Source organism: Hyperolius riggenbachi, chromosome 2, assembly GCF_040937935.1.
Source record: "Hyperolius riggenbachi isolate aHypRig1 chromosome 2, aHypRig1.pri, whole genome shotgun sequence".
Classification (NCBI taxonomy): domain Eukaryota; kingdom Metazoa; phylum Chordata; class Amphibia; order Anura; family Hyperoliidae; genus Hyperolius; species Hyperolius riggenbachi.
This window is the reverse complement of record NC_090647.1, coordinates 546,979,166-546,992,643: the sequence shown is the minus strand read 5'-3', so window position 1 is coordinate 546,992,643 and position 13,478 is coordinate 546,979,166. Positions and strand designations below refer to the sequence as shown.

Genomic DNA, 13,478 nt, shown 5'->3' with positions numbered 1-13,478 from the left:
TGTTGTTGTACGGTATGTACCATACACTCGCTGTTGTCACTTGTCTCTGTGCTGTTGTTGTACGGTATGTACCATACACTCGCTGTTGTCACTTGTCTCTGTGCTGTTGTTGTACGGTATGTACCATACACTCGCTGTTGTCACTTGTCTCTGTGCTGTTGTCGTACGGTATGTACCATACACTCGCTGTTGTCACTGTTGTCTCTGTGCTGTTGTCGTACGGTATGTACCATACACTCGCTGTTGTCACTTGTCTCTGTGCTGTTGTCGTACGGTATGTACCATACACTCGCTGTTGTCACTTGTCTCTGTACTGTTGTACGGTATGTACCATACACTCGCTGTTGTCACTTGTCTCTGTGCTGTTGTCGTACGGTATGTACCATACACTCGCTGTTGTCACTTGTCTCTGTGCTGTTGTCGTACGGTATGTACCATACACTCGCTGTTGTCACTTGTCTCTGTGCAGTTGTCGTACGGCATGTACCATACACTCGCTGTTGTCACTTGTCTCTGTGCTGTTGTCGTACGGTATGTACCATACACTCGCTGTTGTCACTTGTCTCTGTGCTGTTGTCGTACGGTATGTACCATACACTCGCTGTTGTCACTTGTCTCTGTGCTGTTGTCGTACGGTATGTACCATACACTCGCTGTTGTCACTTGTCTCTGTGCTGTTGTCGTACGGTATGTACCATACACTCGCTGTTGTCACTTGTCTCTGTGCTGTTGTCGTACGGTATGTACCATACACTCGCTGTTGTCACTGTTGTCTCTGTGCTGTTGTCGTACGGTATGTACCATACACTCGCTGTTGTCACTTGTCTCTGTGCTGTTGTCGTACGGTATGTACCATACACTCGCTGTTGTCACTTGTCTCTGTGCTGTTGTTGTACGGTATGTACCATACACTCGCTGTTGTCACTTGTCTCTGTGCTGTTGTCGTACGGTATGTACCATACACTCGCTGTTGTCACTTGTCTCTGTGCTGTTGTCGTACGGTATGTACCATACACTCGCTGTTGTCACTTGTCTCTGTGCTGTTGTCGTACGGTATGTACCATACACTCGCTGTTGTCACTTGTCTCTGTGCTGTTGTCGTACGGTATGTACCATACACTCGCTGTTGTCACTGTTGTCTCTGTGCTGTTGTCGTACGGTATGTACCATACACTCGCTGTTGTCACTTGTCTCTGTGCTGTTGTTGTACGGTATGTATCATACACTCGCTGTTGTCACTTGTCTCTGTACTGTTGTTGTACGGTATGTACCATACACTCGCTGTTGTCACTTGTCTCTGTACTGTTGTTGTACGGTATGTACCATACACTCGCTGTTGTCACTTGTCTCTGTGCTGTTGTTGTACGGTATGTACCATACACTCGCTGTTGTCACTTGTCTCTGTGCTGTTGTTGTACGGTATGTACCATACACTCGCTGTTGTCACTTGTCTCTGTGTTGTTGTCATACAGTATGTACCATACACTCGCTGTTGTCACTGTTGTCTCTGTGCTGTTGTCGTACGGTATGTACCATACACTCGCTGTTGTCACTTGTCTCTGTGCTGTTGTTGTACGGTATGTACCATACACTCGCTGTTGTCACTTGTCTCTGTGCTGTTGTTGTATGGTATGTACCATACACTCGCTGTTGTCACTTGTCTCTGTGCTGTTGTTGTATGGTATGTACCATACACTCGCTGTTGTCACTTGTCTCTGTACTGTTGTTGTACGGTATGTACCATACACTCGCTGTTGTCACTTGTCTCTGTGCTGTTGTACGGTATGTACCATACACTCGCTGTTGTCACTTGTCTCTGTGCTGTTGTTGTACGGTATGTACCATACACTCGCTGTTGTCACTTGTCTCTGTGCTGTTGTACGGTATGTACCATACACTCGCTGTTGTCACTTGTCTCTGTGCTGTTGTCATACAGTATGTACCATACACTCGCTGTTGTCACTGTTGTCTCTGTGCTGTTGTCTTACGGTATGTACCATACACTCGCTGTTGTCACTTGTCTCTGTGCTGTTGTTGTACGGTATGTACCATACACTCGCTGTTGTCACTTGTCTCTGTGCTGTTGTTGTATGGTATGTACCATACACTCGCTGTTGTCACTTGTCTCTGTGCTGTTGTTGTACGGTATGTACCATACACTCGCTGTTGTCACTTGTCTCTGTGCTGTTGTTGTACGGTATGTACCATACACTCGCTGTTGTCACTTGTCTCTGTGCTGTTGTTGTACGGTATGTACCATACACTCGCTGTTGTCACTTGTCTCTGTGCTGTTGTTGTACGGTATGTACCATACACTCGCTGTTGTCACTTGTCTCTGTGCTGTTGTTGTACGGTATGTACCAGACACTCGCTGTTGTCACTTGTCTCTGTACTGTTGTACGGTATGTACCATACACTCGCTGTTGTCACTTGTCTCTGTGCTGTTGTTGTACGGTATGTAACATACACTCGCTGTTGTCACTTGTCTCTGTACTGTTGTTGTACGGTATGTACCATACACTCGCTGTTGTCACTTGTCTCTGTGCTGTTGTTGTACGGTATGTACCATACACTCGCTGTTGTCACTTGTCTCTGTGCTGTTGTTGTACGGTATGTACCAGACACTCGCTGTTGTCACTTGTCTCTGTGCTGTTGTTGTACGGTATGTACCAGACACTCGCTGTTGTCACTTGTCTCTGTGCTGTTGTTGTACGGTATGTACCATACACTCGCTGTTGTCACTTGTCTCCGTGCTGTTGTTGTACGGTATGTACCATACACTCGCTGTTGTCACTTGTCTCTGTGCTGTTGTTGTACGGTATGTACCATACACTCGCTGTTGTCACTTGTCTCTGTGCTGTTGTCGTACGGTATGTACCATACACTCGCTGTTGTCACTGTTGTCTCTGTGCTGTTGTCGTACGGTATGTACCATACACTCGCTGTTGTCACTTGTCTCTGTGCTGTTGTCGTACGGTATGTACCATACACTCGCTGTTGTCACTTGTCTCTGTACTGTTGTACGGTATGTACCATACACTCGCTGTTGTCACTTGTCTCTGTGCTGTTGTCGTACGGTATGTACCATACACTCGCTGTTGTTACTTGTCTCTGTGCTGTTGTCGTACGGTATGTACCATACACTCGCTGTTGTCACTTGTCTCTGTGCAGTTGTCGTACGGCATGTACCATACACTCGCTGTTGTCACTTGTCTCTGTGCTGTTGTCGTACGGTATGTACCATACACTCGCTGTTGTCACTTGTCTCTGTGCTGTTGTTGTACGGTATGTACCATACACTCGCTGTTGTCACTTGTCTCTGTGCTGTTGTCGTACGGTATGTACCATACACTCGCTGTTGTCACTTGTCTCTGTGCTGTTGTCGTACGGTATGTACCATACACTCGCTGTTGTCACTTGTCTCTGTGCTGTTGTCGTACGGTATGTACCATACACTCGCTGTTGTCACTTGTCTCTGTGCTGTTGTCGTACGGTATGTACCATACACTCGCTGTTGTCACTGTTGTCTCTGTGCTGTTGTCGTACGGTATGTACCATACACTCGCTGTTGTCACTTGTCTCTGTGCTGTTGTTGTACGGTATGTATCATACACTCGCTGTTGTCACTTGTCTCTGTACTGTTGTTGTACGGTATGTACCATACACTCGCTGTTGTCACTTGTCTCTGTACTGTTGTTGTACGGTATGTACCATACACTCGCTGTTGTCACTTGTCTCTGTGCTGTTGTTGTACGGTATGTACCATACACTCGCTGTTGTCACTTGTCTCTGTGCTGTTGTTGTACGGTATGTACCATACACTCGCTGTTGTCACTTGTCTCTGTGTTGTTGTCATACAGTATGTACCATACACTCGCTGTTGTCACTGTTGTCTCTGTGCTGTTGTCGTACGGTATGTACCATACACTCGCTGTTGTCACTTGTCTCTGTGCTGTTGTTGTACGGTATGTACCATACACTCGCTGTTGTCACTTGTCTCTGTGCTGTTGTTGTATGGTATGTACCATACACTCGCTGTTGTCACTTGTCTCTGTGCTGTTGTTGTATGGTATGTACCATACACTCGCTGTTGTCACTTGTCTCTGTACTGTTGTTGTACGGTATGTACCATACACTCGCTGTTGTCACTTGTCTCTGTGCTGTTGTACGGTATGTACCATACACTCGCTGTTGTCACTTGTCTCTGTGCTGTTGTTGTACGGTATGTACCATACACTCGCTGTTGTCACTTGTCTCTGTGCTGTTGTACGGTATGTACCATACACTCGCTGTTGTCACTTGTCTCTGTGCTGTTGTCATACAGTATGTACCATACACTCGCTGTTGTCACTGTTGTCTCTGTGCTGTTGTCTTACGGTATGTACCATACACTCGCTGTTGTCACTTGTCTCTGTGCTGTTGTTGTACGGTATGTACCATACACTCGCTGTTGTCACTTGTCTCTGTGCTGTTGTTGTATGGTATGTACCATACACTCGCTGTTGTCACTTGTCTCTGTGCTGTTGTTGTATGGTATGTACCATACACTCGCTGTTGTCACTTGTCTCTGTGCTGTTGTTGTACGGTATGTACCATACACTCGCTGTTGTCACTTGTCTCTGTGCTGTTGTTGTACGGTATGTACCATACACTCGCTGTTGTCACTTGTCTCTGTGCTGTTGTTGTACGGTATGTACCATACACTCGCTGTTGTCACTTGTCTCTGTACTGTTGTTGTACGGTATGTACCATACACTCGCTGTTGTCACTTGTCTCTGTGCTGTTGTATGGTATGTACCATACACTCGCTGTTGTCACTTGTCTCTGTACTGTTGTTGTACGGTATGTACCATACACTCGCTGTTGTCATTTGTCTCTGTGCTGTTGTTGTACGGTATGTACCATACACTCGATGTTGTCACTTGTCTCTGTGCTGTTGTTGTATGGTATGTACCATACACTCGCTGTTGTCACTTGTCTCTGTGCTGTTGTTGTATGGTATGTACCATACACTCGCTGTTGTCACTGTTGTCTCTGTACTGTTGTTGTACGGTATGTACCATACACTCGCTGTTGTCACTTGTCTCTGTACTGTTGTTGTACGGTATGTACCATACACTCGCTGTTGTCACTTTTCTCTGTGCTGTTGTTGTACGGTATGTACCATACACTCGCTGTTGTCACTTGTCTCTGTGCTGTTGTTGTATGGTATGTACCATACACTCGCTGTTGTCACTTTTCTCTGTACGGTTGTCATACGGTATGTACCATACACTCACTGTTGTCACTGTTGTCTCTGTGCTGTTGTTGTACGGTATGTACCATACACTCGCTGTTGTCACTTGTCTCTGTACTGTTGTTGTACGGCATGTACCATACACTCACTGTTGTCACTGTTGTCTCTGTGCTGTTGTTGTACGGTATGTACCATACACTCGCTGTTGTCACTTGTCTCTGTACTGTTGTTGTACGGTATGTACCATACACTCGCTGTTGTCACTTGTCTCTGTACTGTTGTTGTACGGTATGTACCATACACTCGCTGTTGTCACTTGTCTCTGTACTGTTGTACGGTATGTACCATACACTCGCTGTTGTCACTTGTCTCTGTGCTGTTGTTGTACGGTATGTACCATACACTCGCTGTTGTCACTTGTCTCTGTACTGTTGTTGTACGGTATGTACCATACACTCGCTGTTGTCACTTGTCTCTGTACTGTTGTACGGTATGTACCATAGTCTCGCTGTTGTCACTTGTCTCTGTACTGTTGTTGTATGGTATGTAACATACACTCGCTGTTGTCACTTGTCTCTGTACTGTTGTTGTACGGTATGTACCATACACTCGCTGTTGTCACTTGTCTCTGTGCTGTTGTCATACAGTATGTACCATAAACTCGCTGTTGTCACTTGTCTCTGTACTGTTGTACGGTATGTACCATACTCTCGCTGTTGTCACTTGTCTCTGTACTGTTGTTGTATGGTATGTAACATACACTCGCTGTTGTCACTTGTCTCTGTGCTGTTGTTGTACGGTATGTACCATACACTCGCTGTTGTCACTTGTCTCTGTACTGTTGTCGTACGGTATGTACCATACACTCGCTGTTGTCACTGTTGTCTCTGTGCTGTTGTCGTACGGTATGTACCATACACTCGCTGTTCTCACTGTTGTCTCTGTGCTGTTGTCGTACGGTATGTACCATACACTCGCTGTTGTCACTTGTCTCTGTGCTGTTGTTGTACGGTATGTACCATACACTCGCTGCTGTCACTTGTCTCTGTACTGTTGTACGGTATGTACCATACACTCGCTGTTGTCACTTGTCTCTGTGCTGTTGTCGTACGGTATGTACCATACACTCGCTGTTGTCACTTGTCTCTGTGCTGTTGTTGTACGGTATGTACCATACACTCGCTGTTGTTACTTGTCTCTGTACTGTTGTTGTACGGCATGTACCATACACTCGCTGTAGTCACTTGTCTCTGTGCTGTTGTTGTACGGTATGTACCATACACTCGCTGTTGTCACTTGTCTCTGTGCTGTTGTCATACAGTATGTACAATACACTCGCTGTTGTCACTGTTGTCTCTGTGCTGTTGTCGTACGGTATGTACCATACACTCGCTGTTGTCACTTGTCTCTGTGCTGTTGTTGTACGGTATGTACCATACACTCGCTGTTGTCACTTGTCTCTGTGCTGTTGTTGTATGGTATGTACCATACACTCGCTGTTGTCACTTGTCTCTGTACTGTTGTTGTACGGTATGTACCATACACTCGCTGTTGTCACTTGTCTCTGTACTGTTGTACGGTATGTACCATACACTCGCTGTTGTCACTTGTCTCTGTGCTGTTGTTGTACGGTATGTACCATACACTCGCTGTTGTCACTTGTCTCTGTACTGTTGTTGTACGGTATGTACCATACACTCGCTGTTGTCACTTGTCTCTGTGCTGTTGTCGTACGGTATGTACCATACACTCGCTGTTGTCACTTGTCTCTGTGCTGTTGTACGGTATGTACCATACACTCGCTGTTGTCACTTGTCTCTGTGCTGTTGTCGTACGGTATGTACCATACACTCGCTGCTGTCACTTGTCTCTGTACTGTTGTACGGTATGTACCATACACTCGCTGTTGTCACTTGTCTCTGTGCTGTTGTTGTACGGTATGTACCATACACTCGCTGTTGTCACTTGTCTCTGTACTGTTGTACGGTATGTACCATACACTCGCTGCTGTCACTTGTCTCTGTACTGTTGTACGGTATGTACCATACACTCGCTGTTGTCACTTGTCTCTGTACTGTTGTACGGTATGTACCATACACTCGCTGCTGTCACTTGTCTCTGTACTGTTGTACGGTATGTACCATACACTCGCTGCTGTCACTTGTCTCTGTACTGTTGTACGGTATGTACCATACACTCGCTGTTGTCACTTGTCTCTGTGCTGTTGTCGTACGGTATGTACCATACACTCGCTGTTGTCACTTGTCTCTGTGCTGTTGTCATACAGTATGTACCATACACTCGCTGTTGTCACTTGTCTCTGTGCTGTTGTTGTACGGTATGTACCATACACTCGCTGTTGTCACTTGTCTCTGTACTGTTGTACGGTATGTACCATACACTCGCTGCTGTCACTTGTCTCTGTAATGTTGTACGGTATGTACCATACACTCGCTGTTGTCACTTGTCTCTGTACTGTTGTACGGTATGTACCATACACTCGCTGCTGTCACTTGTCTCTGTACTGTTGTACGGTATGTACCATACACTCGCTGTTGTCACTTTTCTCTGTACTGTTGTTGTACGGTATGTACCATACACTCACTGTTGTCACTTGTCTCTGTGCTGTTGTCGTACGGTATGTACCATACACTCGCTGTTGTCACTTGTCTCTGTACTGTTGTCGTACGGTATGTACCATACACTCGCTGCTGTCACTTGTCTCTGTACTGTTGTACGGTATGTACCATACACTTGCTGTTGTCACTTGTCTCTGTACTGTTGTTGTACGGCATGTACCATACACTCGCTGTTGTCACTTGTCTCTGTACTGTTGTTGTACGGTATGTACCATACACTCGCTGTTGTCACTTGTCTCTGTGCTGTTGTACGGTATGTACCATACACTCGCTGTTGTCACTTTTCTCTGTACGGTTGTCATACGGTATGTACCATACACTCGCTGTTGTCACTTGTCTCTGTACTGTTGTTGTACGGTATGTACCATACACTCGCTGTTGTCACTTGTCTCTGTACTGTTGTACGGTATGTACCATACACTCGCTGCTGTCACTTGTCTCTGTACTGTTGTACGGTATGTACCATACACTCGCTGTTGTCACTTGTCTCTGTGCTGTTGTCGTACGGTATGTACCATACACTCGCTGTTGTCACTTGTCTCTGTGCTGTTGTTGTACGGTATGTACCATACACTCGCTGTTGTCACTTGTCTCTGTGCTGTTGTTGTATGGTATGTACCATACACTCGCTGTTGTCACTTTTCTCTGTACGGTTGTCATACGGTATGTACCATACACTCGCTGTTGTCACTTGTCTCTGTACTGTTGTACGGTATGTATCATACACTCGCTGTTGTCACTTGTCTCTGTACTGTTGTTGTACGGTATGTACCATACACTCGCTGTTGTCACTTGTCTCTGTGCTGTTGTCGTACGGTATGTACCATACTCTCGCTGTTGTCACTTGTCTCTGTACTGTTGTTGTACCATACACTCGCTGTTGTCACGTTACATCTCGACCTTGCCGCTTTGGCCAGACACATTTCCACCCCTGACACACAAAGAGTTCAGCGTGCAATTTCTGCTATTTCCCCAGCTCTAAGCTCTGCATCTCCAGATCATGCAGGAAGGATTGTGTAATCCTCATTACGAAACGTCTCTGTGGGCTTTTGTCAGATGATCAAACATCGGAGATTAGGCCTTTATCTGACGCGCAGCCATAACTTTCAAAGTGCTGGAATTAAAGCGAGTTTGGCAGCAGCCGGACGGAGGGCCGAGGAAGGAGCAGGGAGAGGTGTCGTGCCATGGAGACCAGGAGGATGACAGCTCAGGCTCTGCTTATTGTTACACTCAGCTGGAAGGACAAACAGCAGGAGACTCTCAGGGGCCTCTTCATGTAGAGCTTATTCTACCCATCCAGGATTCTAGCCCATCCATCACACTGGAATCCACTGCAGTCTCCAAACTTCCAATTCCCCTTTCCTGCCACTAGGGACATCTGCAGTGCTAGCAGTGGGAGGGAGGCATTACTGTGGTCCTAAGGGCCCGTTCTCATTTAAAAGCGCAAAACGCTAGCGCTTTGCGCTGGTGATTTTTACCGCGATTAGTGCAGTGAAATCAGTGTACACTCGGGATTTTTGAGCGATTGTGATAAGCACTGTATCGTGATCGCTCTAAAATCACGGAAAAATGCTGCAGGCACCACGTTTTGCGATTGCCGCTAATCGAAAATCGCCCACAATCAGTGGCAATTGCAGGAAAACAGAGAAATGCACCCTGGATGTATTTAGAGAGTTTAGCCTAATTCCGCCTCATCTTTGGCTAAGAACAAGTTGTAGTTTGATCCCTCAGCTGTGTCACCTGACTGCCACGGCAGAGTGCTCATTTGTAAACGCAAGATGTTAACAATATGTCTGCTTCCATGAAAGCAGGAAGTAGACACACCGCATATTTATTGCAGGATTTGTATCAGCTGTAACAAAGAAATGTTTTTCTGGAAAGGTTATTATGCTGTTGCTTATCTTTTAGCGCAGAGAGGAAGTTCTGAGGTCAGGAATGTGTGCTATTGAGATGCCCTGGGGTTCACTGTAAAGCCCACCTGACCTGAGGCAAAACTAAGGTAAGCACAGAGGAAGGTTCATGATCCACATACCTCTGTGTATTGTCCATTCATCTCCTTGTCCCCCCGACCCCTGTTGTCACTCCTTGAAAAACTTGGCCAAAGTCAAATTTTCAGACAGGAAGAGGCAGGCTTGCCGCAATGTTGCCTTCTATCACTCCCCCATTCCCTTCCCTTCCCTTAAAAATGTACGCATTGAACCAGTAACGCGTAAAAATGTATGTGTTAATGTTCCTGCACTAGCGGGAATGCGTAAAAATGTACGCAATGCGTTCCACCGACCTCCGAGGTTGGCAAGCTGCCAGCGGGGGACTGGAGCAGCAGTGAGTGACTACGAGGGCACAGGATGGCTGCATGGGGCTGGTAGAAGCCCCAGGTAAGTGAAACTCATTTTATTTTGCTTGAACCTTCCCTTTAAAAGGCGGGGAAGAAAAGGAAATAGAAGTGTGATAGGAAGTAATACTGAAGCAAGCCTGCCTCTTCCTGTCTGAGAATTTGACTTTAGGCAAGAGTCAAATTTTTCAAGTAGTGATTATGGGGACCCGGGGGGACGAGAAAAGGAACGGACAGCGCACAGAGGTATGTGGATCCAGCATGATCGTCCCTCTGTGCTTACCTAACGTATCCTTTGCCTCAGATCAGGTGCCGTTTAAAGCGGTTTAACACCCAGCATTACAACTTTGCTTTAAAAGATTGCTTACAGCTTAGAAATTATTATGCCAGATTTTTTTTTTAAGCAGAAATTCACTGAATGGGTTAAACATGACATTTTAGTGTTGGATTTAACTAGGAATCCGCATCCATTCTTATCTTTAGTTACAAATGTATCTTTGTTTGGAATGCAATTAGACCTCTGAAAAGCCTGCCAGGGAAGCCCTTTGTTTTCTCAGAGCAGTGTTTGTTTATTACTTTGTAAATAGATACATTTGTAACTAAACCTAAGCACGGAGGAGGATTTCTAGCTAAATGCAGCACTAAAATGTCATGTTTAATCCATTCAGTGAATTTATGCTAAAAAAAAAATCTGGCATAATCGTTTCTAAGCTGTAAATAATCTTTTAAAGCAAAGTTGAAATGCTGGGTGTTAGACCGCTTTTTAAAGTGGGCCTGAACGTACCCATGGGACACAAGGAAAACACAGATTGATCCACCCTGTTTGTGTTTAGAGTGAGGAGCCTGTCTGATTCCCCCTCAGCTCCATGTAATCACAATAGTAATTTGAGCTGTCAACACAGGAATCTTGGCAGGCTCAGCTAATTTGTAAACACAGGATGTTAACCCTTTGTCTGCTTTCATGAAAGCAGGAAGTAGACACTGCAGATATTATTGCAGAAATGAGGAGGCCTTGGAGGGGGGTCAAGTTATAGGATTCGGTCTACGAGGCCTCGGAATAGCTGAGATGACACACATTCAGCAGTGGCTGTTCATCTTTATGCTCTGGACTTTATAGGACATCTTTGAGTCTCCGCAGGGTGACAACGAGGGAATGTAAGCAGAACTCGTCGCCACAAACATTGCAACGTTCTTCCGAGAATTCCCCACTTCCAACCACCTTCTTTCCCATTCGGTAGCAAGACGGAGAGATACGATTTATCTGTCACAGCAAAATCTCGGCAGGGCAGAATGAGCACAAACCCTCCACAGGCCTCTTATCGCTCCGGCCAGATAGAGGAAACAGTCACTGTGGCTCCTTTACCAAAGTGTGTGAAAGAGGAACTATCTGCAGCACCCCCCCCCCCCCCCCCCAATCATCATTCCTTCCAAGGGTAGTTCTATCCAAAACTGGTGGTTCAGTACTCCCTGCTGGAGTGAACCTATTTCTGAGTAAGCAGCTAGAGCTTTAAGCTAAGCCTTATCCCAATGTCAAGTAAAGAACCATTAGATGACCCCCTCCTCAACACCATGCATGTGGCAATGTAGGCAACGAAGCTTACACTCACCTGTCTACTGGCGCCTGTCTTCTCTTCCTCCCCCAGGCACTTCTCCTGGTCTCTTCTCTTCTGGGGGCAAGAGGCTGAATGCTAGAGGCCTCTAGAGGTCATGTAAGGTATATGCAACAGTGCCTCTAGTGTTTGGCCTCTAACATTTGTCTCAGGACACAGGGTACCTAGGAGAGACAGGGAAGAACTCCAGGCAGCAGGAAAAAAAACATGTGCTGGCAGACAGGTGAGTGTAAGCCCTTGTTGGCTTCCCAACTGAGGTGAGGGTTTCCCAAGGTGGAGGTTCTATGTGACTGCGGGTCTTCACATGAGCGCCCTGCAAGTTTCGATGGACTTTACTACCTAGTGGCCACCAGGTTCAGCACCAGGGTCACCCTAACAGTGGTTCGGAGAATAGGGGACACTGCAATGTAGAGATCAGAGGCTGGATACGGTTCGGGGCAGGCTGCAGACAATTATATTCAAGTGATAGGCCAAAGGTCAGTACAGGTGGAGTTCAATCATATACAGTGCAACAAGCCAAAGGTCGAGGCGGTCAGAGATCAAGCGTAGTCAGATAACAAGCCAATGTCAATAATAGAAATCAATACAGGAATAATGGTGGTCCAAACACAAGTTAAGGCTAACCAAGCTGCGGTGAACTAACAGCACTGGCTACAAGGAGACATGGACTAATTTACTGGTGATAGGCGTTTGACGCACATTTTTGTATGCTGCGCATGCACAGATATGTACCAGAGCTCACACACGGGTTCGTCATGCTCTTGTGGTACATAACGCATACAGTGTTGCACTCAGAGAAATAGGGATGATAACTGAGATGCAAATGTTACTGCAGATTTATGTACATTTGTATGCAAATATATGCAGCTTGAAAATTAGCCTATTAATTTAATCCTGGGTGGGACAGAATTGGTCCATTTTCAAGGTGCATATATTTGAATACAAATTTACATAAATCTGCAGGAACTCCAAAATATTTGCATCTCACTAAGATATATACAAAACGGGGTGACCAGCAAAATTGCAAGGTAGGTACAGACCTAATAGGGATCTATCTCTTGGCCACATTGACCAGTGTACGGCTAGTCGTAACTGAGCAACTCTCAGGCAATGAAATCTAGCTGACATCTACAGTGGCAGGTGCCTACCTTAGCACTCAAATCTGTTTACACATCAGAGATTCTAGCTAAACGTAAGCTGAAATAATGTTGGAATTTTACTTTAAAAGCACAGACAAGCGACGCTAATGCTTTTATGTGTTCTTGTTTCCAGGGGAAACCAGCGGACAGCGGCTCAGCAGAAGAGGCGCCAGCACCATCGGTTGCTAAACTTGCCGGTCTATTCGGTGATAAGCTCAACGCTCCAAAGAAAGAGGTATCAGTGTTATAAGTCTAAATACACACGTAACTGCATCATGATGCCTTGGACAACGATTGTACAGTAACTGACGAAACAGTGCAGGGAAATTTGGGCGCACAATGCGCTGCCATAAGCTATAGTGACACTCATACAGTAATTTGGATGACGTCAAAAGACGGAGCCCAAATTACTTTAATAACAGCAATAGCTGGCAGCTGGATTACCTCTTTCCTCGGAGTCTATGGCGGCCTGTAGGGGGAGTGGTAATTAACGCCGCCAGGACTTTTGCAGGAACAGGGTGA

At 45.9% G+C, this 13,478-nt stretch overlaps 1 protein-coding gene across 2 annotated transcripts in view; it reads left to right on the top strand.

Annotated features, from left to right (window-relative positions):
* Window positions 1–13,478, top strand: part of RCSD1 (RCSD domain containing 1) — a 122,997-nt gene that overhangs the window by 66,659 nt on the left and 42,860 nt on the right. For both annotated transcript variants that reach the window (XM_068270812.1, XM_068270811.1), the window contains exon 2: window positions 13,090–13,191. In XM_068270812.1, coding sequence (XP_068126913.1) covers window positions 13,090–13,191 — 102 coding nt within the window. The remainder of the gene's footprint in view (window positions 1–13,089; window positions 13,192–13,478) is intronic.